General features: G+C 56.8%; 2 protein-coding genes across 3 annotated transcripts in view; one reads left to right on the forward strand and one right to left on the reverse strand.

Moving 5' to 3' along the window:
* ATP6V0D1 (ATPase H+ transporting V0 subunit d1) overlaps nucleotides 1-8689 on the forward strand; it is a 35922-nt gene extending 27233 nt beyond the window's left edge. The window contains exons 4-8 of one of the 2 annotated variants that reach the window (XM_030025027.1): nucleotides 947-1026; nucleotides 4847-4924; nucleotides 5553-5729; nucleotides 6655-6732; nucleotides 7265-8689. In XM_030025027.1, coding sequence (XP_029880887.1) covers nucleotides 947-1026; nucleotides 4847-4924; nucleotides 5553-5729; nucleotides 6655-6732; nucleotides 7265-7426 — 575 coding nt within the window. In that variant the 3' untranslated portion in view covers nucleotides 7427-8689. The remainder of the gene's footprint in view (nucleotides 1-946; nucleotides 1027-4846; nucleotides 4925-5552; nucleotides 5730-6654; nucleotides 6733-7264) is intronic. The other variant, XM_041126033.1, reaches the window with a different exon arrangement.
* Nucleotides 8690-9340: 651 nt separating this feature from the next.
* On the reverse strand, nucleotides 9341-26284 carry HSD11B2 (hydroxysteroid 11-beta dehydrogenase 2). The gene is made up of 5 exons (XM_030025375.2): nucleotides 26009-26284; nucleotides 11908-12120; nucleotides 11443-11628; nucleotides 10751-10888; nucleotides 9341-10265 (listed from the first exon to the last, which is right to left on the reverse strand). The coding sequence occupies exons 1-5, from the start codon at nucleotides 26277-26279 to the stop codon at nucleotides 9904-9906; spliced, it is 1170 nt and encodes a 389-aa protein (XP_029881235.1). The 5' UTR covers nucleotides 26280-26284; the 3' UTR covers nucleotides 9341-9903.
* Between the last annotated feature and the right edge of the window lie 1355 nt (nucleotides 26285-27639).

Below are 27639 nucleotides of genomic sequence, written 5' to 3' on the forward strand. Positions count from 1 at the left end.
AAGCTGAGAAAGATCATATTTCTCTATGTAGCAAATTCAGCAAAGTTGGTTGCTGAGTGAGAGTTGAAGAAGTCATAGAAGTCCTGTCAATGGGTTTTATTGTGCTCTTGCTAACAAGTGAGTGGTACAACAGCCTTATGTTACACTAGATAGACAAGACTCATCTGCAGCTTGCAGTGCCCTGTGTTAGCTCTGAAATCTGTGTTCTTTAGGTGGCAACTTCTCAAACTCCCTCCCAGAGATACTCTGGCAAAGTAGGTAGGGCTGAACATCCTACCAAAAAACACTAGTTCATCCTGTCTCCTGTTGCTTACCTCCAGCTAGAGAAATAAAAGTCCTCGGAAGAAGTAGAAAATGGGACTGATAGACCTGACCAGAGGAAACAGCTCCTGACTCCAAATGTGGAGTGTCATGGGCTGTAGGAGCTGTGGCATCCCCATGCCTCCTTAATCCAACTGAGATACTGGAGGAAGGAGAAGCACCAGCTTCCTCAAGACTCGCTAGCTGCTCTCTCACAGATGTTTAAGCACTGCTGCGGTGCTGTAGCAGGCAATTCGGAAACTGTCTTGTCACCTCTGAGTGCCTGCATCTGCGAACAGTTTGGGTTTTGCTTATTTTTAAATACAGGCTGCTCTGGCACTGATGCTGGGGGCTAGAGCTGAGAATTTTTGCTGAGAATTTTTGCTGAGAATAGGCTGTTAACCAAACCATAGGACTAAGGAGTGAAGAAAGATTTTTTTCATGCGAGAGCCCCCAAAATGATTGTGGCCTGGGGAACCATGGTGGAGCCTGAGGTTTTGAGTCATGGCAATTTGGTGGCTGCTGAAGATAAGGGCCAGGCCTAGGAGGGCACAGTGCTTCTGCCTGGTATTGTTGAGGACTCTGGAAAGTGCTGGGCATGGGACTGGTTAGGGCAATGCTAACTCTGTCTGTGGCTCTGTTTCAGCTGCTTTCTTCCAAGACTGCATATCTGAACAGGACCTGGATGAAATGAACATTGAAATAATTCGAAACACGCTGTATAAGGTAAATGAGTCTCTGGGAAGGGAAAGAGATGTTAACTTCCCTGTTTATTCCTAGTGTGACTACAGCTCTGTCTTGGTTCAGGAGCTCCAACCTAGGCTGGCTTTCTTCAGCCAAAGACAAGAGGATATTTTCCTCTTGGAGTAGACTTAAAAAGAATTTTGCTTTCTCTTTCTTCCCTGGAGTGGTGATAGAGTAAACATGACCAAGAACTAGTTGCATCCATTGGAAAGTAAAGATAGTGCTCTTGGAGGGGCCTGACATCTGATCACCCAGCTCTGCAGAGTCAGGGCACCAGAGCTAGGCAGAGTGGGATTTCTTTGGAGCTGTCAGGCTGTCAAGAGTCTGTGCAAGAGATTTTGCAGCCGTTATGCCTTTCAATAAATTTCCTCAGGCCCCAGGCAGGCAGAAGGCTGCTGCTCAACCACATGAGTTTAGACGTGTAGTTAACTGCATTCAAAGGGCTAAAGTGGCTAGATCTTAAACTTGGTTGAAGGACTTCCATGGGTTTGGCACTCTGTCTTGAGCTCTTTCAGAAGAGCCTCCAACAGTCTGCTCAAGCCTTCAGTGGCTGTGGTTAGGGTTAGATGCTCTTGGTAGAGCAGTGTAAAAGGTGCAGCTGGGATGAAGGAGTCCTGCAGGCTGGGGCAAGTATTGGCACAGGGATGTGGAGGGGCTAAGGATCTCCTTGTCCTGAGTCTGCATGGGGAGCTGTCGTCTCCTCTGCAGGTTCCATCTGGTTTTAGCTGGCAGTATCAAAGTGTGTGTTTATGTGCAGGCTGTGGCTATCGCTCCATCTCGACTCTCTGGATTAAGGGTGGGATGCAGATTGTATCTGCTAACCTTCTTTTAGCTGGTCACAGCCAGCCTGCAGTCAGTGTGACCTCTGCTTCCCAAGGAAGCTGTGGCCTCTTTGGAGAGGCAGAGAACAGGTCAGGCGTGAAAGGAAGAAGGCAAAGGGAGGGGAGAAAGAGCTGCGTGTGGCCTCTGGCATGTACTGGTCTTTTGCTGTAATGGGGGGAGGTATGCCTGTACGCATAACTACCTGCAGCCTTGCAGGGTGCTTGAGATGTGTTGAGACAAGGCAGGTGGGAGAAGGCAAGGAGCAGAGTGAGCACAGGGCAAACATGTTGGGGAAGGAGTAGGAGGCATCTCCTTGGGTCCCAGCTGCCACTTGCTTTTTGAGGCCTGATACTGCTTTGCATTCTGCTCTTCCTACTCCCAAATTGAAGCATAGATGCCTGGTATCCCTTGGTGTGTGTTGGGACTGGTTCTTGCTAAAGAGCAGCCCCCAGGGAAACATAGGGGCTCTGTCAGTAGCAAATCACGGGAATGCAAGGGTGGAAAAGGTAACTGCCACTTACAGACTCTTACCTGAATGCATCTCTCTCTCCCCAGGCACTGGAAAATGTATAATACAATGCAAATGGCCTTCACAGGCAAATGAGGGAAATAAAATCAGATCTGAAATCTGCAGACCTGCTCTGAGGAACGCAGCAGGCAGGCGCCTGGGATGGATGCCTGTGTCCAGGAGGCATTGGCTTGGGAAGGGGAAGTGCTACCTCCCAGGCCTACTGGAGGTTTTTTAAAGGAATCTGCGAGCATGTAGACAGAAGGTTTGACCAGGATTCATAGGAGGAAAGCAATTACAAAGGTTTCTTGTTAGCAATGACAAGCAAGAAGGTTCTCAAATGGAAATATGGTTAAGATGGGGATTAGAGGTTAAAAGTAAGCAGTCACTATTAGTGTAGAGGGCGGTCAGTAGTGGAGTCCTGCAATGGAGGTGTGCTGGCATTGTTATCTTCAATGCTTGCTCCCTTTTTTTCCACATCTTTAATGGATATGTTGAAGTGAAGCTGGCTGACTGTTGGCCTTTGCCGGCGACCTTCTTGTAGGAACCAGCTGAAGGAGCTTTGTGACTGGACAATAAAACATAGCAGGCAAATCAATGTGGATAAATGTGGAGTGATGTATGGGAGAGGCAAAGAGGTAATCCTAACTCTGCCTGTACAGTGAGGGTCTCCTTGTTCCTTTCTACTACCAAATGAAATCTTGGGTTATGATTGACCTAAGCAAGCGTCTCTACAACGTAATCTGTTCCTAACAGCAGAAGAGAACTGCACAAATACCACTGTGCTGCTGTGTACATCTGTAGAGCGTTTGTCCTGAACACTGTCTCATTCCTCTCCTCTCTCTTCTCCGAACATAAACAGCAGAACAGGAGAAGCTGCTAAGGAGGACACATTTAAAGGTTTGGGTACAATGACTTCTGTATGGGAAACTACAAAAAAGGTTAGGATTCCTCACCTGGAAGATGAGTGAATCTGAGCTGTGGTGGTAACCACAGATAGTGTTGGAAAAGTCAACATGGATGGACAGACCACAGGTCTCCCTTTAGGCTGGATGTGACAGACAGATGAGGCTAGCAGGAGGCAAAGGGTGAATGTGTGGGTTCATGGAAGTAGAAGTCCATTAAGGATTATTAAATGCAAAGACACCACCGTTTTGGGGACAAGGGTTTCAGGACACTGGAGAGTTTCTGTAAATTGCTGTCATCTGCAGAGGGGTCCATAGGGGAGCGTATCCAGTGCAGCTGTTCCACAGTCTGTGTTTCCATGGTATCTGTGTTACTGGATCCTCATTCAGTGCTGGATACTTGAGTTCATCTATTTTTGCTTCTAAAGCCTTAGGTTTGTGCATGAACTCCTGAGAAGGGCAGAGGTAGTAACTGAACCTCTTATCCAGGTTCCCTCTTCTGTCAGCCTCAAACAAAGTCTGTTATCCGTGTTATCCGTGTCCTTGTTCCTGTAGTGACTCTGCAGACTGATGCTCTGTGCTCTCCTGCGCTTGAGCAGTGCCAAGTGCTGAAGATGATGTCCTTTGATGTGTGATGCTCACCCAGCAGTGTCCTCTTGTGCTGTGTGGTAACAAATATTTACAGAACATAGCAATCCAGGTGCTTTCCTAGTGCAGAGGCTGAGGGTGTCCAACATGTGCATTCTTGGTCCATCTTCAGTCCTGGAGGTGTTGTGACAAAGCAGAGATTTGTGATGTCTCAGCATCTTTTTATTCCATCCCTTTTAAGTGATTCTGGTTGCAGCTCTCTGTCCAGGGAGGTATTTTATCACATGATTACTTCCTCTGAGAAAGTTTTTGCTGAACAGCACTTTTAGCCATGCGCAGCCTTCATAGGCTCCCCCGGGAGATACAGTCATCTTCCAGCTGGATTATGGTACATCTCCACAAAGGATTACGTTTCCTGGAGGCAGCGTAGCTGTGCCTATCCTTATATGTTTTCTGCAGTGCTTCATTTGGGATGGAGACCAAGTGGCTGCCGTGTGAAAAGAGAATTATAGAGAATGGCTAGTTTCCTTCACAGATGTCCTGTCTCATCTCTTGACTCTGCTTACACAGCGGTACTTTCTGAGCGTAGGTCTTGCAGCTATAGTTGTGTGGCTTGGCATGTTTGTGGAGGCCAGAGCAGGGTCAGGAAACCATGTGAGACTTCAGTAAATGCTTTGGAGTTAGACGACTCAAAGGAGCAAAACAGGCTTTAACCTTGCTGCCTGGGGATCTTGCCTTCAGTAAGCTCATGCAGTCACTTGAACAAACTCAACCACAACCCTTCATGTCTCCAGCTCCTGGGCAATAACTGTTCCTTGTGTGGGCTTGGCATCCAAGCTCACGTGGGGTGAGGGTGTCCATGCTGTGTTACAAAGCATCTGGGAGCATCCCTGCTTGCTGTCTGTCCTCTGCTGAATGGCCCTATGGGGCAGTAGCTGAAGCTGTGTAGAAGAGCGCTTATCTGCCCTCTCTCTTCTAGGCCTACCTGGAGTCCTTCTACAAGTTCTGCAAGGTGCTGGGAGGTACCACGGCAGATGCCATGTGCCCGATCCTGGAGGTAGGTCTGGAAACCCCTGTAGCTGGACAGTATTGCAGTGATATTCATTGCTCTGTGCTCAGGCCCAGCTTGCCTGTCAGCATTAAGGACGCTCAAGATATTCTTCAGCATCCCCATGCACGCTCTGACTGCTCACTGGGAGACCTAGGAAAACACTGCCTGCACATGACTTTGGACAGGTTTCGCTCCCCAGTCCTGATCTTGCCAGGTGCTGACACATCTGTTGCCTTCATGGCAACATCTTCATCCTCTCACATGGATAACAACCAGGAGAACAACCAGAGCTGTTCAGTGCATGGCCTGTCTCCGTGCCAAGGCTAGTTGTGGGATGTGCAGGGCTCAGGGGCAGTAGGTGAGAGAGACTCCTTGACCTGGGCAGGGTTCTGCTCAGTGATTTGGCCTGTGCCTGGGATGGGGATTTCCTCACGTGACTGCTCCCCAGGCATCAGCTACTGGGCACACTGGGAGCCTGCACGTGTAGCCTGCCCTGGCTGAGCACCAGATAGCTGAGCACCCAGGCAGCTTGCTCATGCTGCCCTCTGATGTGGCTCTGTTCAGAACAGTGTCAGTACCTGCTAGCCTCTGGCCAAGATGCTGCATCCCAAGGTGAACCACTCTTCTCCTGCAGTTTGAAGCTGACCGGAGGGCCTTCATTATCACCATTAACTCATTTGGTACTGAGCTGTCCAAGGAGGACCGAGCAAAGCTGTTCCCGCACTGTGGCAAGCTCTACCCTGAGGGCCTGGCTCAGCTGGCCAGAGCAGATGACTACGAACAAGTCAAAAATGTTGCTGACTACTACCCTGTGAGTGCTTTGGGGTGAGGGCCGTGGGGACTGGTGCAAGAACCTACTCTGGATCAGAGCTTCTCGGGGATCTGGGAGAACTTGGGGATTGACAGCCTGGGGAGAGGGATGCCTATCTTCTGCTGCTACTGCCGGTTCTGTGCTCTGCTCGGCCAAGATGGAGTTGGCTTGCCTGGGATGCTGTTGGCTTGTCAGTCATGGCTGTCATTGCAGTGGTGCTAGAGAGACCAGGTGTGCCCTAAGTGCCCTGTCCCAGGGTGTGGGGGCTGCCCTCGCCACCAAACCCTTGGGGTATCAGTATGGCAGCAATGACAGTCTCTCTTTGGCTGGTTGGGGGTGGAAACATGTCTTCAGTGAGAAGCAGTGTGCCCCATCTTCAGCCCTTGTGGGTCACTGAGCTCTGGTTCAGTCACAGGGGAGATGCTGACCTGGGAGGACATGTTTGGATGTGTCTGGGTTCCTTAAGCTGCTCTTGTGCATGAGAGCTCAGTGTCTCCTTACTGAAGCAGCCAGGGCATGTGCCAGTGTTTGTGGGCACAGGGGCCTGGCCCAAACACTCCAGTCTGTATGTGGAGGGGTCTGTACCTGATGCATCCTCCCTGCAGGCTCAAAGTGACAGTATGGCTTTGAGAACTGCACATTTCAGAGAAGGGGTAGGATCTCTGGCTGGACAAGCTCACAGGTGAAATAAAGGCTTTCTCTGCCTTTCTGGGGATTGTCTTCAGCCAGTGTGTGTGCTGTGCATCCTCAGCAGCATCCTGTTGCCAATGTTCCTGTGTGCACAGGGCAGACTCTTGGTTTCTCTGTCCTCTGCTGACCTGACATGGTGGCTGGGGCATCTGTTTGATGCACAGGGCCCCCAAACGCTGCTGAGCTTGGAGGGCTTTGGGGTTTGGGTATATCCTCTTCTAATGTCTTCCTGCAGGAGTACAAGCTGCTATTTGAAGGGGCTGGCAGCAACCCCGGAGACAAGACCCTTGAAGACAGGTTCTTTGAGCATGAGGTGAGTGAGCCCTAAGACACTTCTCAGTATGTGCCTACCTGTGCCATTTGCAAATCTCAGGGTAGCAGCAAGCTTGTCTTGCTGCCCTGTCAGCAGTGCTGTGGATGAACAGGGTTTGGCGGGAGGAAAAGGATGCTAGCCCTCTGCTCCAGCGAAGGAACGGCAATGGTGCTTGGTCCATGTTCTCACCCAGACAGATGAGAGCAGTGTGGGAGGCAAGTTTGGGGCTGCTGGTGGATGTTTGGTCCATCGATAGCAAAACCAGAGTGTAATTACTTGGGAAAGGAGGATTTTCACAGTACCTGAGGGTATAAATATTTCCCCCTTCAAATGCCGGAGTCTGTCCTGAGCCACATGCTGTAGGTTAGAGCTGCCTCGAGGACCTAGAGAGATACAGAGTAGGATACCTGTGCTGAGCCTTCCAGCCTGCTGGGGAACTCATGAGACCTCCCAAGCTGCTCTACTCTTGCCTTGACCAGCTCCTCCCATCTGAGGTGGACAAGTGACATGTCCTCCTCTGGGCTTTCCCCAGGTGAAGCTGAACAAGCTGGCCTTCCTCAACCAGTTCCACTTCGGAGTCTTCTACGCCTTCGTGAAGCTGAAGGAGCAGGAGTGCCGCAACATTGTGTGGATCGCAGAGTGCATTGCCCAGCGGCACAGGACCAAGATTGACAACTACATTCCCATCTTCTAACCCTGCTCTGCTCCTGTCTGACCCTCCTGCCCCTGGAGTCTGGAGGGGCTTCTGTCTAACTCCCTGACTTATCCCTTGCCCAGACTCCAGGGATGTCCCATCTGTGGAACTGGCTCAGATGAGGAAACTGTACAGTTGCTAGTTAAATTATTCACAAGCTGAAGTTTGAGTTGTGTGCTGTGAGGGGTCCGGAGGGACCAGTGGCACAGGCTTGGCCCTGTGTAGCAGGAGGGACACCTCCTGTTGTGTATCTAATAGTCCCTGTGTTACTGTACTAATCTGCTGTATGCGCTTATGCTCGTAGAGCAAGCACCAGCTGGGGGGTTGCTGCCTCCAAGGGGTTCCCACTGCTGCAGAGGAACACGTCAGGTCTGCCATGGCTGGGGCATGTCAGTGCTCTGCACGCCTCCTAGTCAGTGTTGTTCCTGTGAGATTTAGTTTGAGTGTCATTTGTAGCGTAGCCCATGCTGCTGTGCAATCCCTGCGTCCCCCTGTAGCTAACCCTGACCTGGGAGAGACTGCGTAGCCCTGGCCAGGACTGAGATGGAGCCTGTGGGAATGTGAGGGCAGAGCCAGAGCGCTTGCAGAGCGTGTTCCTCCCTAGTCTGGCAGCATTTGCATTAGTGCAGCCTCGCTGTGTCCTCAGAAGCAGCTCTCCTCAGTCTCCCTCCTGCCCTGCAGCTTGCAAGGGCTCCATAAGCTGGCTGAGCTCCTTCCTCCCCTGAAGACCCACAGGTTGGAGTTTACTGTCACAACCACGCAAGAGTCAGGGCTCCTTTTGGCTCTGTGGATGGCGCCGGACCCCTGCACCGCCCTAGGGCAGACATCCAGGCTGGGGCAGCCTCCTCCCCCGTGCAGTGTGTCTGGGCTGACACTGCTGTGGAGTTGTATGGGCACAGCTGGCCGTTGGGCAGAGCAGCCCTTGGGTCTGGCTCCACTTGGTCACCCTGATGAGTGCAGAGGGCAGCTGTTGGCAGAGATGTCCCATGCCTGTGGTTAGGAGGTGGGAGCCAAGCCCTGGGCATGGTGTGGCAGTCCTGCTCCTTGCTGCTGTGTCCTGGCTTGCTCCCACTTGTGCTTGAGGTCTGGGAGATGCCCATGGCAGCAGAGAAGCCTTGCTGGTGGGAAACACATGCTCGGTGCTGCTGCTGGGAGGGATCAATGGAGAGCGGCTCCGTCTCAGCTTGTGCTGTGGTCACCTCTGCAGTGTTTGTTATCCCGTGATCCCTTCCTCTCTACACCAATAAATATCTGCCTACTGCACTGTGCTCTCCCTGCTTACTTGGGCACCTGCTCCCACATCCCCAAGAGAAGCCTCCATCAGCCACAGGGCCTCTTAACCAGAGAATTTGGTATTTGTGGTAGTGGAGCCTGGTGTGGCTCCTGCATGACATGGGACACTTGTTTCTACCACAGGCAGGGTGGTAGTACCACCTCCTGGGGCCCTGGGCACTCACTCCAGCCCAAGCTGCAGGGGGTGCCTGGTCTGTGGGTGCAGCTGGGTGCTGAGCTGATGGGTGCCGGGGAGGTGTAGCCCTCACTGCTTATGCAGCCTTATGGGAGTGAGCTGTGCTGTTATGGAGCTGCATGGCTTGTCCCCCTGCGCCTGGGCTTCCTGCGTGGGCCTGTCTGTGTGCGGCACTGTCACCCCTTCCATCCTTGCCCCAGCAGGGCTACAGAGTCAGAGCAAAGCAAAAGGAAGCCTTTGAGGTAGGGGCGGGGAGTAGTGGGGAGCGGGTGCAAGCACTTTCTGGCAGGCAGACCCCCTTTCTGGGGCTGCCGGTGGCACCTGCTGCCCCACGCAAGGCTCCTGGCTCGGTGGGGTGCCAGCTGTGACCCAGCTCAGCTCTGCCCGCAGGCAGGGCATCCCTGGCCAAGCATTGCACTGCGGAAGGAGACTGCCAGAGCCCGGTGGCATATCAAGAACAGATTTATTTAAAAAGTGACAATCATGTAGTTCATCTCGTGAAGAGCTCTGCGGCACTGGCAGCCTGGCCTCAGCCCCTGTGCTCACCAGGAGCATGTGGAGTGTGTAATGAATGGCAGGGAGGCAGGGGCTGGCACAGCAGCTGGCACAGCAGCAGCCACAGGGTCCCAGGCCTGACCCAGCCAAGAGGTGACGGAGACAAATGCAGCTCCGACAACAGTGAGGAAGATGTCGGGTAGCTGAGAAATGCCTGAGGTATATCCCAGCCTGTGGTGCAGAGCTGCTGAGTCAGGCAGGGGTGGCCCCCTTGGAGGATGCACAGTTAGAAAAAATACAAAAACAAGGTCTCTAGAAAACGTTGATTCTTGCACAATAGAAAATAGATCTGCCTGATTTTGGAAAGCAATTTGGTTTTTAACATCTAGTGCTGATTGTTCCCCCGCGGTGCAGGAGGGCGATGCCGGTGGCTGTGCACGCGCTCGGGGGCTGGCGTGCCTGGAAATCCCGGGAGAAGGCTCGCTCCTGCCCCGCGACCGCATGCGGGCCAAGGTCAGGCCTTCTTCACGTCGTTGTGGTGCTCTTGCCGCAGCGCTCGGGGCAGCTTGGGGTTGATGAAGAATCCTTTCAAGAACAAGTCTCGGACGAAATACGGCAGGTAGCGGTGTATGAAATACATGAGCCCAAGGCCCTGCCCTGGGTAGTAGCGCACAGCTGGGTTGGCAGCCAGGAGCCCGTCCGTGATGCTGTTCACCACTGCGCTGAGGTCCTCCACCGCCACCTTCATGAACTGGATGAACTGGCGGTTGATCTCCTCCACGTAGTCCTCGCCATAGGCCTGCAGCAGCTCCCGGGGCAGGCTGGCCACCAGCCGCTGCTTCTGCAGGTTCCAGAAGGCAGGGTCGCACGTCGTCCCTGCAAGGACGTGGCCCCCCGTGAGCTGTGTGGTCCCCCCTCCTCCAGCCCCCCTGGCACGGGTGCCAGCAGTCCCCAGTCTGCTCCCAGCCTCCTGGGAAAGTCCTGCTGAAATCCTGGCAAAGATATGCCATGAGGGAAGCACGGTGGGAGCACCGTGGTGGCTCTTGGTGTTGTGGGACTGGACCAGCAGTCTTGAACCCTGCCTGCAAGGGGGACAGTGCTACCATAAACATGGCTGAGCTGGTTCAGCCAGCCCTGGTAGCAGAAGAACTGCTGGCAGGGCTTGATCCTGACCCTACCTCACACCAACTAGAGCCCAAAGGCCACAGGAGGGCCACCGTCCCCAGGGAGGTGGCTGGGGATGCTCAGAAGTTGCATCCTGCACCACCAGCTGCTCCTGCTATTGCTCCATCTTTTGCCTCCCCGAGTTACCTGCCCTTTGCCTGTGGGCGCAGGTGGCAAGTGGTCACTGACCCTCTTACCTGTTTTGTAGTAGCCAGGCAGGACGAGGCTGACTTTGACCCCCCAGGGCTGGAGCTCGCTGCGGAAGGTGTCCATGAGCAGGCTGAGGGCTGCCTTCGAGGCCCCGTAGGCTGCCAGGCAGGGGAAAGGTAGGTCACCTTGCAGGAGCAAAAGGATGAGTGAGCGAGCTCTCAGGCAGCTGTCTATGTGGTTGGGGGCAGGCAGGGACCAGGAGGGCTTGCGTAGGGCCACGCTCCTGGCCCCTGCACAAGGGCTTAGGTTTTGTTTTGCTGAGAAAGCAACTGGAATTTGCTTCAAATTAGTGTGTTTTAATGGGCGGGGAAAGAAAAAGGGGGTGGGGTGGGCGGTGGGGAAGAGGAAGCTGGTTTTCCCTCCCTGGCCAGCCAAAGCTTGGGGTTGTCATCTCCAGTGTAGGTGTGTGGCAGCTGGGCTGGAGTTGTCCACACTGCCTGCCACCAGGCTGCCTGTCTCCAGGATGCACAAAGAGCCCTATGGCTCCCCATTTCTGGGTGCCCGCTTTGGGGCTCAGCGATGCCACCGGGTCGCTGGTGCCAGCTTGATGCAGGCTGGCTGGGGAGGTGGAGGTGCCCGGCGTGGGTGGGAGCCGTGCTGCACCATGGGGATGCCCGACCCGCACCCAGGCTGGGGGTGCCAGGGGTCTGGCGGGCCATGCCGAAGGCAGGCTGCTCACCTGCGGGGCTGCTTACGGTGACAATGCGGCCGCCGGTGGAGCGGAGCAGGGGCAGCAGCCCCTTGGTGAGCTCCAGCGAACCAAAGAAGTTCACCTCCATGCAGGTGCGAAACTTGCCCAGCGGCGAGAGCTCAGCGTCAGCAATGGTGTCGTTGAAGCCAGCGTTGTTCACCAGTCCCCAGAGCCCTGCAGGGATGGGATGCTCAAAGAGGCGACCCGAATGGGTGACACACCCCCCACCCTGGGGATCCCAGCCACTCCCCAGCTCATGGGGGGTCCTGCAGGGGAATTGTTGGGTGCCCCAGGACAAGCCCCATTAGCAGAGGCTGTCGGCACAGGTGCCTGCAGGGATGCAGCCCATAGTGGGGAGCACATAGAGGCCTGGCACTGCCACACTGGCTGGAGGCTGAGGTCCTGGGAAGCTGCATGGGGTCCCCGGGGAGGGGGTGTACCAAGGGCTCCTACCTGTGCTGTTGGTGTGGGCCTGGATGTGCTGCAGGACATGCTGGATGTCCTCCGGCTTGGTCAGGTCCATCTGCAGCAGCGTCAGACTCGGCGAGCAGCTCCTACGCAGCTCCTGGGCGCCGGGACCCTGTGGGTCCAGCACGCTGGCAAACACCCGAAAGCCCATGGCATCCAAGTGCTGTGCCGTCGCCTGCCCGAAGCCTGAGTCGCAGCCTGCAAGAGCCAAGAGGAGCCCTGCAGTGGGTGGTGACAGCCACCGGCCAGCTGTCCCCAGCCCCCCCCCTAGCTCTGCCTCTGCATCCCCAGGGACCAACTTCAGGGACCAAACCCTCCCCTCCCCCCAGCATCAGTCCACCTCCTCGGGACCACCCTGGCTCGTCACCCTGCTCCCAGGGACATGACCTTGATCTGGGGCATTCACAGGTCACGGAGCTGCTGTTTTCTATCATCACACACACAGGAGGAAGAAAACACTCCCTTATCTGCAACCCCATCGCGCCCTGAGCGCCTCTCCGATGCGAGATGCAGGTAAAACTGCGGGCATGCTGAAGCACCAGGACAGCCCAGAGCGATGCGGGGTGGGAGCCATCAACCCCCAAAATAAATAGCCTCCAAAAGCTCCATCGGGCACCATGCAGAGCTGGCACAAGGCTCCATGGGAGACGCTGCCTCTCTCTGACTGCTTTTAGCCTCCCAGAAATGGTGGCCAAGAGGCACAGCAACTCCTCGCCTGGCTGGGGTGCCGAGGGGATTAAAAAGGGGGAGGGAAAAAAGAGGGATCCTGGTCTGTTCCTGCCACCCCTCATCCTTCAAGGGAGCAGCTTGACTGGGATGTCCCATGCTGGAGAGCACTGGGTGCTGCCATGCCTGGGTCCAGCCTCATCTCCTCCATTTCAGCTTGAGCAGTGGCACTGCAGGTGACACCGTCACCCACAAAGCCACTGTCGGGGTGGCTGGGGAACAGCCTGGGCGGGAGCTGGGTGTCACGGGGCAGCTGCAGGACCAGTGGCCGGGGCACAGCGGCCAGGATGCAAACAAACAGCGGCAGCAAGGTACAGCCTGTTCCTGGGGTGATGGCAGTGCTGATAGCTCGGAGGAGCCTGCGCCACTGCTGCTGCCCAGTCACATTAACCATTAACAAGGGAGCGCTGCAGGGGCAGCCCCATGGGCCCTGCACCCTCCTGCCTGGCACCCTTGGGTGCTCCTTAGGACATGCCTGAGAAAGGGCCCTATCTGGCACCTGGAGCGACCCCAGGATCGATGCAACAGCAGCCCCGGGCACTGCCGCCCACTCCATGGGCCCCCACGAGACAGCAGCCCCTCTCCTGCCAGCCCCAGGGTGGGTATGGGGACCGGCTGCCCCCCCTTCAGCTCCCTGCTCCCACACCCCCAGGCTGGGGTCGGGGCACTGCTGGCTCCAGCTCCTGGGGTGCTAGCTAAGCCATCCTCGGCTCGGCATCCACGGGCTGGTCCCCAGCTCGGCTTTATTGCTGCGGCAGAAACCCATAATAAAGCCCCTGGCCAGAGGCCAGGGCAATAACACACCCCGGAGGTGCTCAGCTGGCAGGAAGGGGCTGCAGGGGGACCCCCCACCCTGCTTTCCCATGCAACACCCAGCACCCATCATGGGTGCATGCCGGGCCAGCTCAGCATTGCCCCCCAAGCATCTCCCCCAGTGCCGCAGGGGATGCCGAAGCTGCTGCGGGCTGCCGGCTGCACATCCGCCTCTCCCCTCCCTGGGAACAGGTCGTGCTGCCAGCAGCCGGCCAGATAAGGTGCATTTCGCTTTTCCCAACAAGGCAGGAGAAAACTGCAATAAAGATAAGGTTCAAAAATAAAAGTGCTCGCAGCCATGGCCTCACCGTGCTGCAGCCAGCACCCTGCCTACCACCGCCGCCCGGGACACGGTTACCTGCACTGCTCCAGCCCCAGCTGGCAAGAAAAACTTCCAGTCCAAACACCAAGCTCCCCGTCACCTCCTGAGCCTCAAAACACTGGGAAACATCCCAAAAACCCGAGAGACAGGTTTGCCGGCTTGTTACAGGCAAGCCTGGCAAGGAGGGAGCAAACACAGCCGCGTGCCGTCCGAGCCAGGCAGGGTTTGTTTTGCCTTAAGAGGAGTGGGGCGGTCAGAGGGTTTGTTTCGGAAGTTTTAATTTATTCACACACACACACACACACACACACACACACACACACACACACACAAAAAAAAAAAAACAAAAAAAAACCCCACCCCTCCTGGGAGGCTGGCGGGAGGCCCGGGGCCAGGAGGGTGAGGATGCTCTGGTGTCATTTAAGGTCTCCAGCACTGCTCGGCTTCCCAGCCGCCGCGCTCAGGCATGGCCAAGAGTGCAGGGAGGGACAATTAAATCCTCTGGGACTATAACACGTGGCCCCAAAGCACAGCAGCTCGCTGAGGACCATGCTCGCTCCCTGTGGCTACCAGCACTCAAGTCGCCGGCCTCTCCGGGGCTGGCATGAGAGCTGCTGCCGCTGGCTCAGCTCCGCCGGGAGCACTGGAGCCAGCCAGTCTGCAAGGCCCCGGCGAGGCTGGCGCTGGGCACGCCGCCCTCCAAGGATGCTGCATCACGAGGAGATGTCGGCGCCAGCTCCCCTGCTCCCAGCTTGCGAACCGGTTTTGCATCCGCGCCGGTGGGAGGGACCGTGGTCAGACCGAGCGCAGAAGCCCAGCAGAGGAGAGCAGGCGGGTTGAAGCCCCCCATCGCATCCCCCCCGTGGGCCCCGGGCCAGCAGCCAGAGGCTTTTGCTGCGGCAGGAGAGAAGCCCGAACCCGGGTTGCAAAATCCAGCAGCACTCCGCAGGCTCAGCAAGCGGGGGCAAACGCCGGCTCCAGGGGCTGGCTGCCCTTCTGCTGGAGCACTGGGTCAGCAGCAATTCCCCCGGGACTTTGCAGAAGCTCCAGCCACTGCAGTGACTCCCCCAGGAGCAGGGCACACCAGCCTCTGCTGGGATTTTGGCAAACAAGCCCCAGCTTTACCTATCTTGAGCAAGCAAAAAGGTTTGGCCTCCAGCATCACCGTTGGGGTGCCCTCTCACCCACTCAGGGAGGGTGAAGAGGACTGACCACGCAGCATCGTGTGCCCACCACCCAGAGATGCCCCTCGCCAGTGAAAGCAGAGACACTGGAGGGCTGAGCTGTGCCAGCCCAGCAGCTCCCAGCCAGCCTGCCTGAGCCTCCGCTGCCCAGCCGTGGTGAGGGTAGGCACCGCTCATGCTTCCTCGCTGCTGGGAGCCAGGTTGGGCTCACGTGCCACTGGCTGAAGCTGCCGTCCCAGTTTGGTGTGGGCCTATTGCTTTCGGGTGAGTCAGGCATGGCACGGCACTGGCTTTTTGCTGTCTCATATTCGCGCTGCTCCTGCAGCCAGCACCAAGGCTGCCACGCATGGACACATGCTCAAAATCAACACCATGGTTTGCTGAGCAGAGCTGAGATGGGCGATAACATGGCTACCGCCCGGGAGCTGCCAAACCACAACAACCCCCCTCACCCTTGCGCCCACTGCCAGCACGGTACGTGATGGAGGGCTGGTGGCACAGGTCCGCAGCGCTCACCCCGATGCAGTGCAGGAGCGGCTTCCCCACCGGAGCTGTGAACCGTGAATCCTCATCCCTGAGCTGCAAGCTGTGCATCCTCATCCCCGAGCTGCAAGCTGTGCATCCTCATCCTCAAGCCACGAGCCATGCATCCTCATCCCTGAGCCACTCACGACGGGAAAGGACAAGCACAGACCTGCAAAACCGCAGCAGCTAGAAGCACAGCTTGGCTGAAGAAGCTCCATGCAGCTGCAAAACTGCCAAAAGCCCGGTGGGTGCCTGGGCACAGCAGCAGCTCCCCAGGAGCTGCTCTCTCCAGGGCCACCCCAGCCTAGGACCCCAGCATGGAAGCTGGAGAGGGGTTACCCCAGGACTGAGCATCCCTCTGATGGATCAGCTCCCCTGGGGTTAGCCCCAGCAGCATGGGCAGCCAGCAGCCCCAGGGGCACCCGCGGCAAGGGCAGGCAGCAGAGCGGCTGCTGGGCATCCCTTGAGGATGCCCCATCTTTCACCAAGCCAGGAGGCAGCTGCGTGCTTGCCAGCTGGGTTGGGCACCTAGAGCAGCATCACCCCCTCCCCAGCTCTGCGGCCCATCACCTCGGTGCCCCGCTTCCCCCCTACGGCCCTGCCACCACTCCCTAAACCCCAGAACATCAATCCCACCTCCCACACAGAGCTTTTGGGCTGTGTGTCCCACCACCCTGCCCAAGATGCTTCGCCAAGACAGGGCTGTCACCAGCCTCCCAGCCCTGGGATGGTGTGGGGCTCAAGGACACCTTCAGCCGGAGGGGAGCCGGGGCGCCAAGGCCGAGCAGATTAACACGCTGAGCTGCTTGTTTCCATAGGCTCAAACTCAAATCCTGCCTGGGATGCCAAGCTAAACACGGCTGATGTTTTGCTTGGAGGTGTTGCCTTCTGGCCCCGGCAGGATTCATCGCTGCCACCTCAGACCCAGCTCCTCTGGGTGCGGGATGGGATCAAGCCCGGCCGCATGGCAGGGAGGCTCTGCCGGGCACCCGAACGGGAGCAGCAGGGACTGATCCTGGCTCCATCCTGGGAGCGCCATGGGAACCCTGTGGATGAGGAATCCCGGGCCAAGGTGGCATCAGAGGGGATGGGGCACCCCAAAAGGGACTCAGGGACGGGGGGTCCCTGTATGGAACAGCTCCAGGCAGGACGAAGCTCCCAGCAAAATCACACGTGGGCAAGGCCCTGTGGCCAACACCTCCCGGATGCCGCCCACGTTTGGAGCAAGGAGCGATAAAGGGGTGATGTAAGCCCCAGGCGAGAGGGAACAAATTCTTGGCAGGGCACTGGGGAGGGAGGGGACAGTAGGAGCACCTGTGCCCATGGCAGCTGAGCCACCACAGCCACCTGCCAGCTCCAGCCTCCCCAGCCAGCCATCACCACCGCCTGCCTGCACCCAAGGTCCTGCTGGGGGAGCAGGGCAGGGGCACTGGCAGCCCCCCCCCAACCCCACCGCAGCTGGTGGCATCGCCGTCAACAGGAAACCGCACCCCAGCCGGCGGCTCGCACGACAGCGCGCTGTGCTGGCAGCAGGGTGTCCCCGCTCCCCATGGAGCCCCCCACAAGCAGCCTCTGTGCCTGGGTGCTGGCGGATGGGGCCAGGGTGGTAGCAGCCCCAGTGATGCTGCTGCTGGTCCTCAGTGCCTGGTTTTGGGAAGCCATGAGCCTAATTAAATTAAATTAAACCCAGGGAGATGCATGCCTCCAGGGATGACCTGAATCCCATCCCCAAATCCCCGGTGAGGGGACAATGCACAAGCCCCCCTCCCAAGCATAGCCTCAGCCTCCTTCCCCGGGCAGGACCTGAGCCAAAGGGGGGGCACACACCGCTTCCCGGGGACCCCCTGCACAGCACAGCCATGCCGGAGGGAGATTACTGGCCAGGATGCTGACAGCTCCTGCAGCCTGGGACAAAGTACCACATCTGCATCCCTCCAGCAAGTTCTATGGGTCCAGGTGGGGGGTCAGGCAGCCCCTGAGCCCTCCTGGAAGGCCCATGGACCACAGCAGAAGGCAGAGCTGGGGATGCCCATCACCCAGGGGGTACACAGGTGACCCAACCCCCTCTCCACACTGGGGACAACGGCCAGATGGTGTGAATTACAAAGGATTAGCCAAGTGTTTCTGAAGCCTCACACGCCATCACCTCCACCCGGGAAGATATCTTTCACTTAAACAAAACAGAAGGGGGAAAAAAATCTGATTTTCTGCCTAGACAACCCAAAGCAGCCAGACAGAGATGACAAGGAGCCCCGAGGCTGGCGCAGATGGGCCCACAGCTCCTGAATTAAAGCCCATTTCTCAGGAGCAGGTGCCAGCTCCAGTGCATCAGTATTGGGGACCCAACAGCACAAGAACAGCCACAAGATAAATTAGTGTCAGGAGCCACAGCCCTCCCCATCACTAAAAGCCACCCAGATGCCTTATCCCCTGCCCCCCCCTCAAAAGCTGTAGGCAGCAGATGCTGCTTGCAGCCAGCAGGGCTAACAAAGCCAGGAGCTTGTTATATTGCAAATGGCCCTGGTGCTGCCAAGACAGAAATGAGCCCAGCCACCTTCCACTGCACAAAGCCAGTGCCTGGCGAGATGCTCGAGGAGGTCAGGATCCATCCACAAGCTTGCGGTCAGCCTCAGCCCAGGCTTTAAGCTCTCAGGAGGGCAGCTTCGCACCTGCTAAGCTCAGTCTAAGGGCTTGCACCAGCAGAGTCAGCAGGTGCAAAAGCACCAGAGTCTTCTTCAGACACAGGAGCAGCAGGCACAGCACAGCCCGGGCGATAACCCAGCCCCAGCACAGCAGTGATGCTGCTGCTGGTGAGGACAAACCCAGGGCTCACAAACAGGCAGGGCGGAGGAAGTACCTCTCTTCCCAGTAACGCTGCGGCACTTTGGGGTTTCACAGAAAAAGGGCACAGGAATTTCCTAGAAGCAGCCACTCGCCGCTTCCCGGGGCTGGACGGCATCTTCCAGCAGCTGCCGCCTCCACCGAGGGCAGATCCTCTCCCCAGAAGAAGCGGCCAGACTCCTGCAGTCAAGGATTCAAGCCTTCTGCAGGCAGGGATGAGCAGGAGAAGCAGCCGCACGGACATTACCTGGGAAAGGGCACTGCCTGGGATGTCCTAGATGGATATCCCCCCAAGAAGAGGAAGTTGAAGAGCTGTGGTGATAAACGGGTTAATAATCACCTTCAGAGGGAACACAGCGAACCGGGAACATGGAGCCGTCGAGCCGCGAAAGTCATCCATCAGCAAGAGCTGTCGCTGGGAAGGACACCCATGGCCCAGGGACAGCTTGACCGGATCAGTGCTGATGCCAAGCCAGTGCCAGTAACACATCTGCCTGGGATCTTGGAGAGGGAGAGGCCAGGTGGGAGTCAAGCTGGGAAGCCGGAAAGCTCCACCAGCCACAGCCAGGGAAAAAAAAAATGAAAAAAAATAAAGCTACAGCAGTTTCAGTGGAGTTATATCAGTTCAGGTGTATTTTGGTGATGAAATTCTACTTTGCTTGTAAGGTGCCATCTCATCACTCCCCTTGTCACAAGAATAAACTCCCACCACATGCCACAAGCCCAGGCAAGCAGAAAAATGGGTGCAAGCCCTGCCCATCCCCACATCATGATGGGCTCTGCATTTGCTCCCTTGCAGCTTCCAGATCCATGTGGAGCTCAGGTTTTGGGGTTGGTTTTGTTGTTGTTGGTTTTTTTGTTTTTTTTTTTTTTTTTTTTTAAGAGACTGAGCAAAACACTTGAGTGATCACCAGCTGAGCTTCAGCCAAGACAGCTTTTGCAATACATTGAGCTGTTTAGACCTCCAGGCTAAGAGCCATACCCCTATGGCCACCTCAAGCCCCACCAACCCCTTCTGTACATGATTTAAGTTGTCCCCTCCTCACCCTCCACCTGCAGCTCCCACCAGCTCTTCAGAGTCAGAGTTTGAGTATCACAAGACTATTTTGGTGCATTTTCCCAAAATACATGAAGGTGGCCCTCCAGGCTGATGTGCTTGGACACAATTGTGCTGACCAAGGCTGAAGGGCAATGCACAGGGCAGCACCCACATGTGCCCTTCAGCTTGGGACAGCACAGGCAGAGCCCAGCACACCAGCTGAAGGGGGGACAGAAGTCACCAAGGGATGGCTGCACACCCCAGGTTATAGAGCTTGTCCCCACCTGGTAACTGGGACCCTGGAGAGGAGCAAGCATCGGTCACAGTGTCATTGGACAGGGTCATGAGAAGCAGATGCGCACAGCATGATGTTTATGCCAAACTGGAGCATGGCCACCAGAGCAGAGAAACAGGGTAGGGAGGGATCACAAATCTGCTCACAGGTATGTCTGGTGGAAGCTGAGAGACCCAGCACAAGAAGATCACCACCACCAGAAGAAACAGAGAAAGGCTTGAAAGAAGAGGCCAGACATTCAAAGCATCCACAGAAGACATCACAGCAGGTACCTCCTCCAGGACCTTGGCTCACCAGCCCATCCCTCCTCTCCAACCCCAGCCTGCCTGGGGAGCACCCACCATCTGGCTCGCCAGGGTCAACCACCCAGCAAAAGGATGCACCGCCACAAAGCCTGTAAAGCTGAAAACTGCTTTTCAAGATTACAGCCTTAGAGCCAGCAAATCCCAGGACAGCACCATGTGCGACAGGGAAGCCAGCTTCCAACAGGGAAGCTGATAAAGCTCAGGGGCTGGCAGCTCTCCAGGGCAGAAGGAAGCAGAAGGGATACATTGCATGTGGAAGCACACACAGGCTGGGATAGAGGAACAGGGACTGGAGATGGTGGATGTACCATAGCACCCTGAGAAGGAGGTAACAGGCATAATGCTGGGCAAGGTTTAAAAAAAAAAAAGTCCCAAACTATACCTATAGCAACACACTGACAGCATGAGGGCAATGGTCTTGGGTGTTTTCCACCTTGCAGGCTCTGCAGGGGTATCTCAGATCTGAGATTACAGGAGGAACATCAGGAAGTGAAAAGGCATGAAAGCCCTGCAGCCTTTCCTCCTGCATGGGTCAGCTGGGCAAGCAGAGGTTCCCCAGCTGGGGTTTTGGCCCAGCACTGAAAGAAGACCACGGGGAGAAGCCAAATGCTTGCCCAGGCTTGGTGGAGGCACCTTGAAGACACCCCCCCATCCCTGCTCAAGCCAAACCCTGGCTGGGCAAGCCCACCACCCCCGTGCTCCCAGTAGTAAAAGCAGCATGGCTCTTCTGTAATCAGATCCTGGCTTGAGGGGAGCTAGACTCAACAGTGGGTAACACAATCCCAGACCTCATTAAAGATGTGCTGCTCATTGGGCTAGAGGGCAGCAACTGCCTACACTTCTTCCGACATATCCATTCCCATCTGACAATCTCATTTCTGCAGGGAAGTCTCTGCTTTGTTGCTCTCATGTCCCCGCATAACCCTGAGCACTAATCAAGCCAGCTTGGGTTTCTCTACCAACTCTGTTCTCCCACAGTGTGCAACTTCTATGTGCTTTTCCTCCTAATTAGCTGTGCTCATAATTTTTGGTTAACGGTGCTAAAAAAACCACCCCAACAGGTCTGTGTTGTTAGTGGGCTTCAAAAATGCTTATTTAATAGATAACTGAGAGAAAGCTGAGTGTATAATCTACATGTCTGCAGTGAGCAGGGGTAGGTATCTGTTTCTGAAGAAACCTAGCAAGGGCAAGAAGAATCCTAAAACCATGGAGGGCTGCTGACAAAGTGGGGGGAGAGCTTCAGCCCTGCAAAGAGAGACAGAGAAAGCAGGTTTTCTGCTCTACTCCCAGAAACCAGCAGCAAAACCCATAACTAGAGTTAAATGTTGCATTTTTTTTCTTTAAATATGCAAGGGATTGCTTGTACACCAGGGTTGGAGTTTGGGTGTTTGGTTTTTGTCCTGTCCCCCTGCCTCAGCTTGGAGGAACAGTTGTCTCTGCTGTTAATTTTTAATAGATCCTGGAAAAACCAAAGCAGTTCCAGGGAACGAGCTGATTTTCAGCCTGCATTTAGCCTGGGTAAGACCCCAGGTATCTCTAAGCTGGCTTACCAGCTCCAGAAGCAGAGTGGAAGTTGCCTCTGGAGAGCTATAGTGTCTCTGCATGAAGCTTTACTCATCACAGGGCTGCTGGCAGGCTCAGCACCAAATACAGGCTGTGAGCGTGCCATGCTGGTGCTCTACCTGGAGCAGAGGTGCTCCTCCTGAAGGCAGCATGCATTACTTGACAGCCCCAAAGTCTGGACCCCCGACATTTCTCAATCACCCAGTTTAGCTGGAAAACAGGTCTAAGAGACAACATCAAAGTCCAGATGGGAGCGATGCTGCTCTTTTACAAAGGAAAGTGATTTACCTTCATGGCAGAACTGAGAGAATCCCATCTGGATTGAATCACTCTGTCCTGCCGCAGTCATCAGATGCTTCAACATCTGTTGAGTCCATGGGAAACGTCAAAGCTCCACTTGACTACGATCAAGTTGCAAAACCTCTGTTAACCTTGAGCATGATCTGAAGCTCTGACCCATTTCAGATTGTTAATGGGGCATGCAATTGTAACAAGAGCCTCACCAGGAAAACCGAGTTTCCCCTGCAGCGAGGAAGGAGGAGAGGAGAGGAGAGCATGGCAGGTTTGGGTCTGGAGCAGCCTGACCTGCCAACTGGTTTTGTTCACAAAGATGATTTGTTGGGGGACAGACTGGTCTGCAGGTGCTTCCTGGCTTTGTAGGCTACACCAAGAAGGAGCAAGGATGCAAGAGACCCAAATCACCGCCCCCAGGCAGCACTCCTATGGCTTTAGGTTATTTCAGAGCTGTGTAATTCAGGTGCAACCTTTACACACAGAGCAACAATTCACTGTTTTCAACTTCTCATCCAAGCTGAAGTGTAAGAATCAATACCTTGCTACACAACTCGTGTCTTCCCTCTGCTGCGGCAAAACCCTGCAGGTATGCAAGGTCTATGGGCTAGTTTGCATTCAGTCCTTTCTGAGGATCTGGCAATTAGCTACGGTCTGAAAAACCACCCCAAGCAGTCACACACAGCAGAGCTACACAACAACAAGGGGCTCACAACTGCTCCAGCTGCACAGCAGAGCCCAAGGGTGCTCACGGCCATCCCTCTACCGCCTCCAGACACTAAACCCAGTTGTGTTGGGTGGTTTCTGTGGACTCACCGAATTTCAGAGGCATCCAACTAAGACCACAGGGACCAAAGGATGATCTAGGCTCACATCTAAACTGACCCAGGTCAAAGCCAAGCCTTGCATGAAGTGCTGTCAGCCTGGATCTGGTGAGGCAAAGCAGTGACAGTTCATCACCTCCCTCCAAGGCTGCTCTCACAGACCATCCCCCGTGCACAGGCTACATAGGCTGGACCGCTTTTTATATTGATTCTCAATAGGAAAGAGATGGGGGATACAAGCAACACCCTTCCTCTTTGCTCACACAGCTCAGAGGACTCCAAAGCACCCAAGGACACCCAATAGTGCTGTTTTCAGACTCTGGAAGGGGCACGCACACACAGAAGCCTACTGTTTGATGCTCAGAGCAAGGCTGCTCCTGGTGAGCCTCCAGCATACACTTGCACCACCGGCCAGCAGTGCCAGCCACCAGCATCAGCACCCTGGGGTGCCCTGACCACACACTGGTGGTGAAGGATACCAGGTATCAGCTGCCTTGCAGCTTTCTGGTGCTTGATCAGCAGCTGCTTATACCCAGCCTGCCCATACTGCAGGCACACTGGGGTCCCTGCAGCCTCCCATGCTTGGCCAAAGCCTGGGCCGGACCTTGGGCTCATCTTGGAGGCAGGTTTGGGCTCACAGGCAGGCTCAGGACAGCACATCAAGGGCAGCATGGAAACTGCTGCCGTCTCCCTCCCAGCCCTGGGCCAGAGCAGCTGATCTCCACTCCCCTCCTCATCCTGTCCGAACTCCCAGGGCTGACCTCTCCCAGCCCAGCTGCACAGGAGGGCATTCTCCTCCTCACTGCAAACAGCTGTGACCTCCCCTAGGAAGGCAGGATTAACACTTTCCTCACCCCCTGCCCCAAAGCCAGGCTGCATACATGAGAGCCGCACTCCTGTAGAAGCCGGACCATCGGGATGCAGAGCAAGAGCCCCAAAGTCACAGCCACAGATAAACAGCACTGCAGGCACTAAGTGGTCACCTACTTTGCTAGCCCAGGGGATGCACCATGGAAGACTGCAGCATTTCTCACTCCCCTCCAGCAGCAGGCAGCTGCCCATCCCTGCTCCAGCCAAATCCCAGCCCCTGAAATGCAAACCTGCAAGAGATGGGAAACACCACAGCTTCATAGCCCCTGCACAGGGTCAGCAGCTTTGCTCTGCAGCTCCGCATCTGCTCTGCTACTTTCCCACTGAGCTGCACAGTGAGTTTTCCTTCAACCCCTCCCATAAACTAAGTTTTGATCAGCCAGCCATGTCCAGACCAGCACATGGGGCTGGAGCATCACAGGCAGAGCTGGACTTGGGGGTGTTCCCAGAGGGTCTGGGAGAGTGGGTAGCCAGAAGAGCTGGGACCCCTCAACCGGGAGGTACAACAGCACTGCAGCCACATTCCCTTGCTCCAGTTAAGCATCACCGGTGCAACTCCCTGCCACAGGATTAAGCCAGCAGCAAGAAATGCATATAAGAGGAAACAATGCCCAAAGCTTTTTGGGCTGGGAGCTGCGCTGCTCCATGGCGGGCATCAGGAAGGGACTTCGTTGCATTTCTCAGTTGACCTGCAAGGTCTAGCATGACAGCCAGTATGGCTCACACACCTTCACTGATGCCCAGTATCCCCGTGCACCCAACTCCACATTTCTCCCTCTGCTGTGTTTTGCTTCCCATGGGCAAGAGAAGGAAGGTCAGGCTGCCTTTCTCCAAGAGCTTGCTCCTGCACTGATCCTCCCTGGCTGCTCCCACAGGAGACACCAGCAGTGACTCAATACCCAGTTGCCAGGAGGTGTCCAGAATTAATCCACAAAAGAATCAGGCCAATTACTATGCAAATACTCAAGCGAGGGATGCCATCCCAGGCAGAGCAGCCCTCGCATCTGCCCCTTGGCAGGCACCTGCTGTAGCAGCAGTAAGGAAACGCCGATCCCGCACCACAGGCTGTGCCTTGAACCTGTAAAACCACAAAGTATTTACAGCCGAGAGCAAACACACCAGAGCTGCAGAGGTGTCACCTCAATGCAACACGGTAAGAACACCTTGTTCCAGCCACTGACTCACTAATTATACAGGCAATGCCACAGAGCCAGGGCTGGCTTGACCTGGCGTGCCACAGGGCACCTGCGAGCGCATGGCTGTCAGACATGTCCTCCCCAGGCAGCCCTGCCCTGCCACGGCTTTGACCTTCACTCTGTTGAATCATTCATTCATCCGCTGCCTCGCTCCTCCAAGCTTCTTCCTTCCGAGAGGCCTCCCTCCGCTTCCCACCAGCACCGCAGAGCCCTTCAAGCCGGACGGGGGACCCGGCTCTCACCTCTCCTTCTTAAAGACCCCCCCATCGCAAGACCCACTTTTCTAGGAAATGCGCAAATCCCCTTCTCCAGCTTGGGGGTCTCCAAGCCCAGCCCAGCCATTCCCACCAGGATATGGGCTCCTGTCCTTGGCAGCACCACCGAGGTCGTGCCCATGGGTTTCCCTCCCCTCCACATCCATGCGGAGCCAGCAGCACCCTCCCAGTACACCTGCAGCAACAACCACACTGGCTCCAGCACCTCCTCCTCACCCTGTGTCTGCTGCTGTCATCTCACAGCAAAGCACCTGCTGACCCCAGCTACCTTCATCATCCTTCTGTCCCACTGCCAGGAGGAAGGAGAGAGGAAAGCACTTGTATACCACGATACCCCAAAGAGATTCAGCCACCGAAAGCCAGAGCTGTGCGAAGCCTGGGCTGGGAGCACAGCACGTTCCCTGCGGAGCCACCTTCCCCACGGAGGAGCTCTGTGCCAGGCAGCCCCAAGAGGAGGCGGGCAGCAGCTGAGCAGGGGACTCCCCTGCAAGGAGGGGGAACAGCCTCGTTTGCCCCTAGGACAGAGCTCTGGATGAAGCAGCGGTGCTCAGCCGCCAGTAGCCGGCTCCGTCGTAGCCTCTAGAGGTGCCACAAGAAGCTTTCTAAGAACAAGCATGGCTTCAGAGGGGAGGAGAAGACAACCCTTGGGCCAGCTGAGGTGCTCCCAAACCGGCGCTCCGGCCCTGCGCCAGCCCCACCACACGTCCCATCCAATCTTCCAGCTTTCAGAGGAAGCAGCTCCCGGCATCGCGCCGCGACCGGTGCTCGATGCGCAAGGAGCTGCTTTTGCAGGGGCCAACGCAACTCCCTCACGGCTCCTCGCTTCAGGGCGAGGGCGACAGCAGGTACGGCCCGGCCGGTTCTGCTTGGACACGGAGGAGGGACGAGCAGGCCACCTCTCTGCCCGCGGGACGGCACCCAGACGGGTCCCCTCTCGCAGGACCTGACCGGCACCCGCTCCCCGCTGCCCCCACGCCGGGGCCGTCGGGGCTTCGAGGCCGCTGTCCCCGCACTCACCTGTGACGAGAACGGCTCTGCCCGCCACCGGCAGCAACCTGCGGGGCGATGCCCGCCACAGCAGCAGGCAGGCGGCGGCGGCGGCCAGGGCGAGCCCCAGGGGCAGCGGCAGGCAGGCGCGGCACAGGCTCTGCAGCCCGGCCAGCAGCGCCAAGGGCAGCACCAGCCCCCGGCCCGGCCCCAGGGCCCGCCGGGCGGCCCGTAACGCCAGGCTACCGGCCAGCGCCGCCCACAGCGCGCCGTACGCCCACCGCTCCAGTCCCGGTTCCATCCCGGGCCCCGGCCCCGCCGCTGCCGCCGCGCCCGGCCCCGCCGCGCCCGTTTATAACCGCCCAGGCGGTGGGAAAGGGGCGGGGCCGCTCCCGGTCCCGCCAATGGGAGACGATCGGGCCCGCGGCGGGGGTACCGGGCAGCGCCGGTACCGGCCCGCAGCCCCGCCGGTACCCCGCCGCGGGGAGCGGGGCGGGGGGCGGCGGCGCGGAGCCCGGCGGGACCCCGTGAGCCTTGGCTCGGCTCGGCTCGGGACATCGTGCCGCCTGGCTAGGCGCGGTTCAGCTCCGCTCGGCGCGGTTCAGCGCGGCTCGGGAGGGCGCGGGAGATAATGCCACCTAGGTAGGCACGGCTCGGCTCGGCTCGGCTCGGCTCCGTGCAGCACGGCTCGGGACAGCATGCCGCCTACGGCACGGCTCGGCTCAGCTCAGGACGGTTCAGGGCATGATGCCGCCTAGGCAGGCACAGCTCAGCTTGGCACGGCTCGCTTCAGCTCGGCTGGCTTCAGCGTGGGTCAGGACATCATGCCACCTAGGAAGGCATGGCTCAACTTGGCTCAGCTCGGCTCAACACGGCTCGGGACATCATGCCACCTAGGAAGGCATGGCTAAACTCGGCACGGCATGCCTTAGTTCAGCAGCGTGGCTCAGCTCGACCCAGCGCAGCACGGCTTAGGACACCATGCCACCTAGTTGGGCACAGCTCGGCTCAGCACAGCTCAGCTCGGCACAGCTCGGTTCAGCTCGGCTCGGTTCAGCACAGCTCAGAACATCATGCCACCTAGGTAAGCATGGCTCAGCTTGGCACAGCTCAGCTTGACACAGTACGGCTCGGCTCAGCTCAGCATGACTCAGGACATCATGACACCTAAGTAGGCACAGCTCAGCTCGACTCGGCTCAGTTCAGCAAGGCTCAACACGGCACAGCTTGGCTCAGCTCAGTTCAGCATAGCTTGACTTGGTTCAGCATAGCTTGGGATGTCATGCCACCTATGGCACAGCTCAACTCGGCTTGGTTCAGCACAGCTCAGGACATTGTGCTACCCAGGTAGGCACAGCTCAGCTCGGCTTGGTTCAACTCGGCTCAGCTCAGTTCAGCTCAGCTCGACACGGTATGTCTTGGCACAGCTCAGCTTGGCTTCGTTCGGCCTGGCACAGCTTGGCTCAGTGCCTACGCCGGGCAGAGCTTCCCAGCAGGAAGCGGCAGTGCATTCAGCCCCGCTCGGCAGGAGGGCAGGTCCCCTGCCCACTGCCAGAGCCAGAACCGGTGCCACCAGCACCCACGTCCCATGGGACAAGGGGAGCACAGGGCAGAGCCTCCCCCCAGGGCCACCCCTCCATTGGGGTCTCCCCTCAAAGGGT

The sequence above is a fragment of the Aquila chrysaetos genome, chromosome 9, assembly GCF_900496995.4.
Source record: "Aquila chrysaetos chrysaetos chromosome 9, bAquChr1.4, whole genome shotgun sequence".
NCBI lineage: Eukaryota > Metazoa > Chordata > Aves > Accipitriformes > Accipitridae > Aquila > Aquila chrysaetos.

What these genes read in the sequence shown, in the direction of transcription:
- HSD11B2 (XM_030025375.2), bottom strand. Translation starts at nt 26,279, where the DNA reads ATGGAACCGGGACTGGAGCGGTGGGCGTACGGCGCGCTGTGGGCGGCG. An exon ending in CAGAGCCGTTCTCGTCACAG is followed by an intron (nt 12,121 to 26,008) that starts GTGAGTGCGGGG and finishes TGGCTCTTGCAG; the next exon opens with GCTGCGACTCAGGCTTCGGG. An exon ending in CACCGTAAGCAGCCCCGCAG is followed by an intron (nt 10,889 to 11,442) that starts GTGAGCAGCCTG and finishes TGCTCCTGCAAG; the next exon opens with GTGACCTACCTTTCCCCTGC.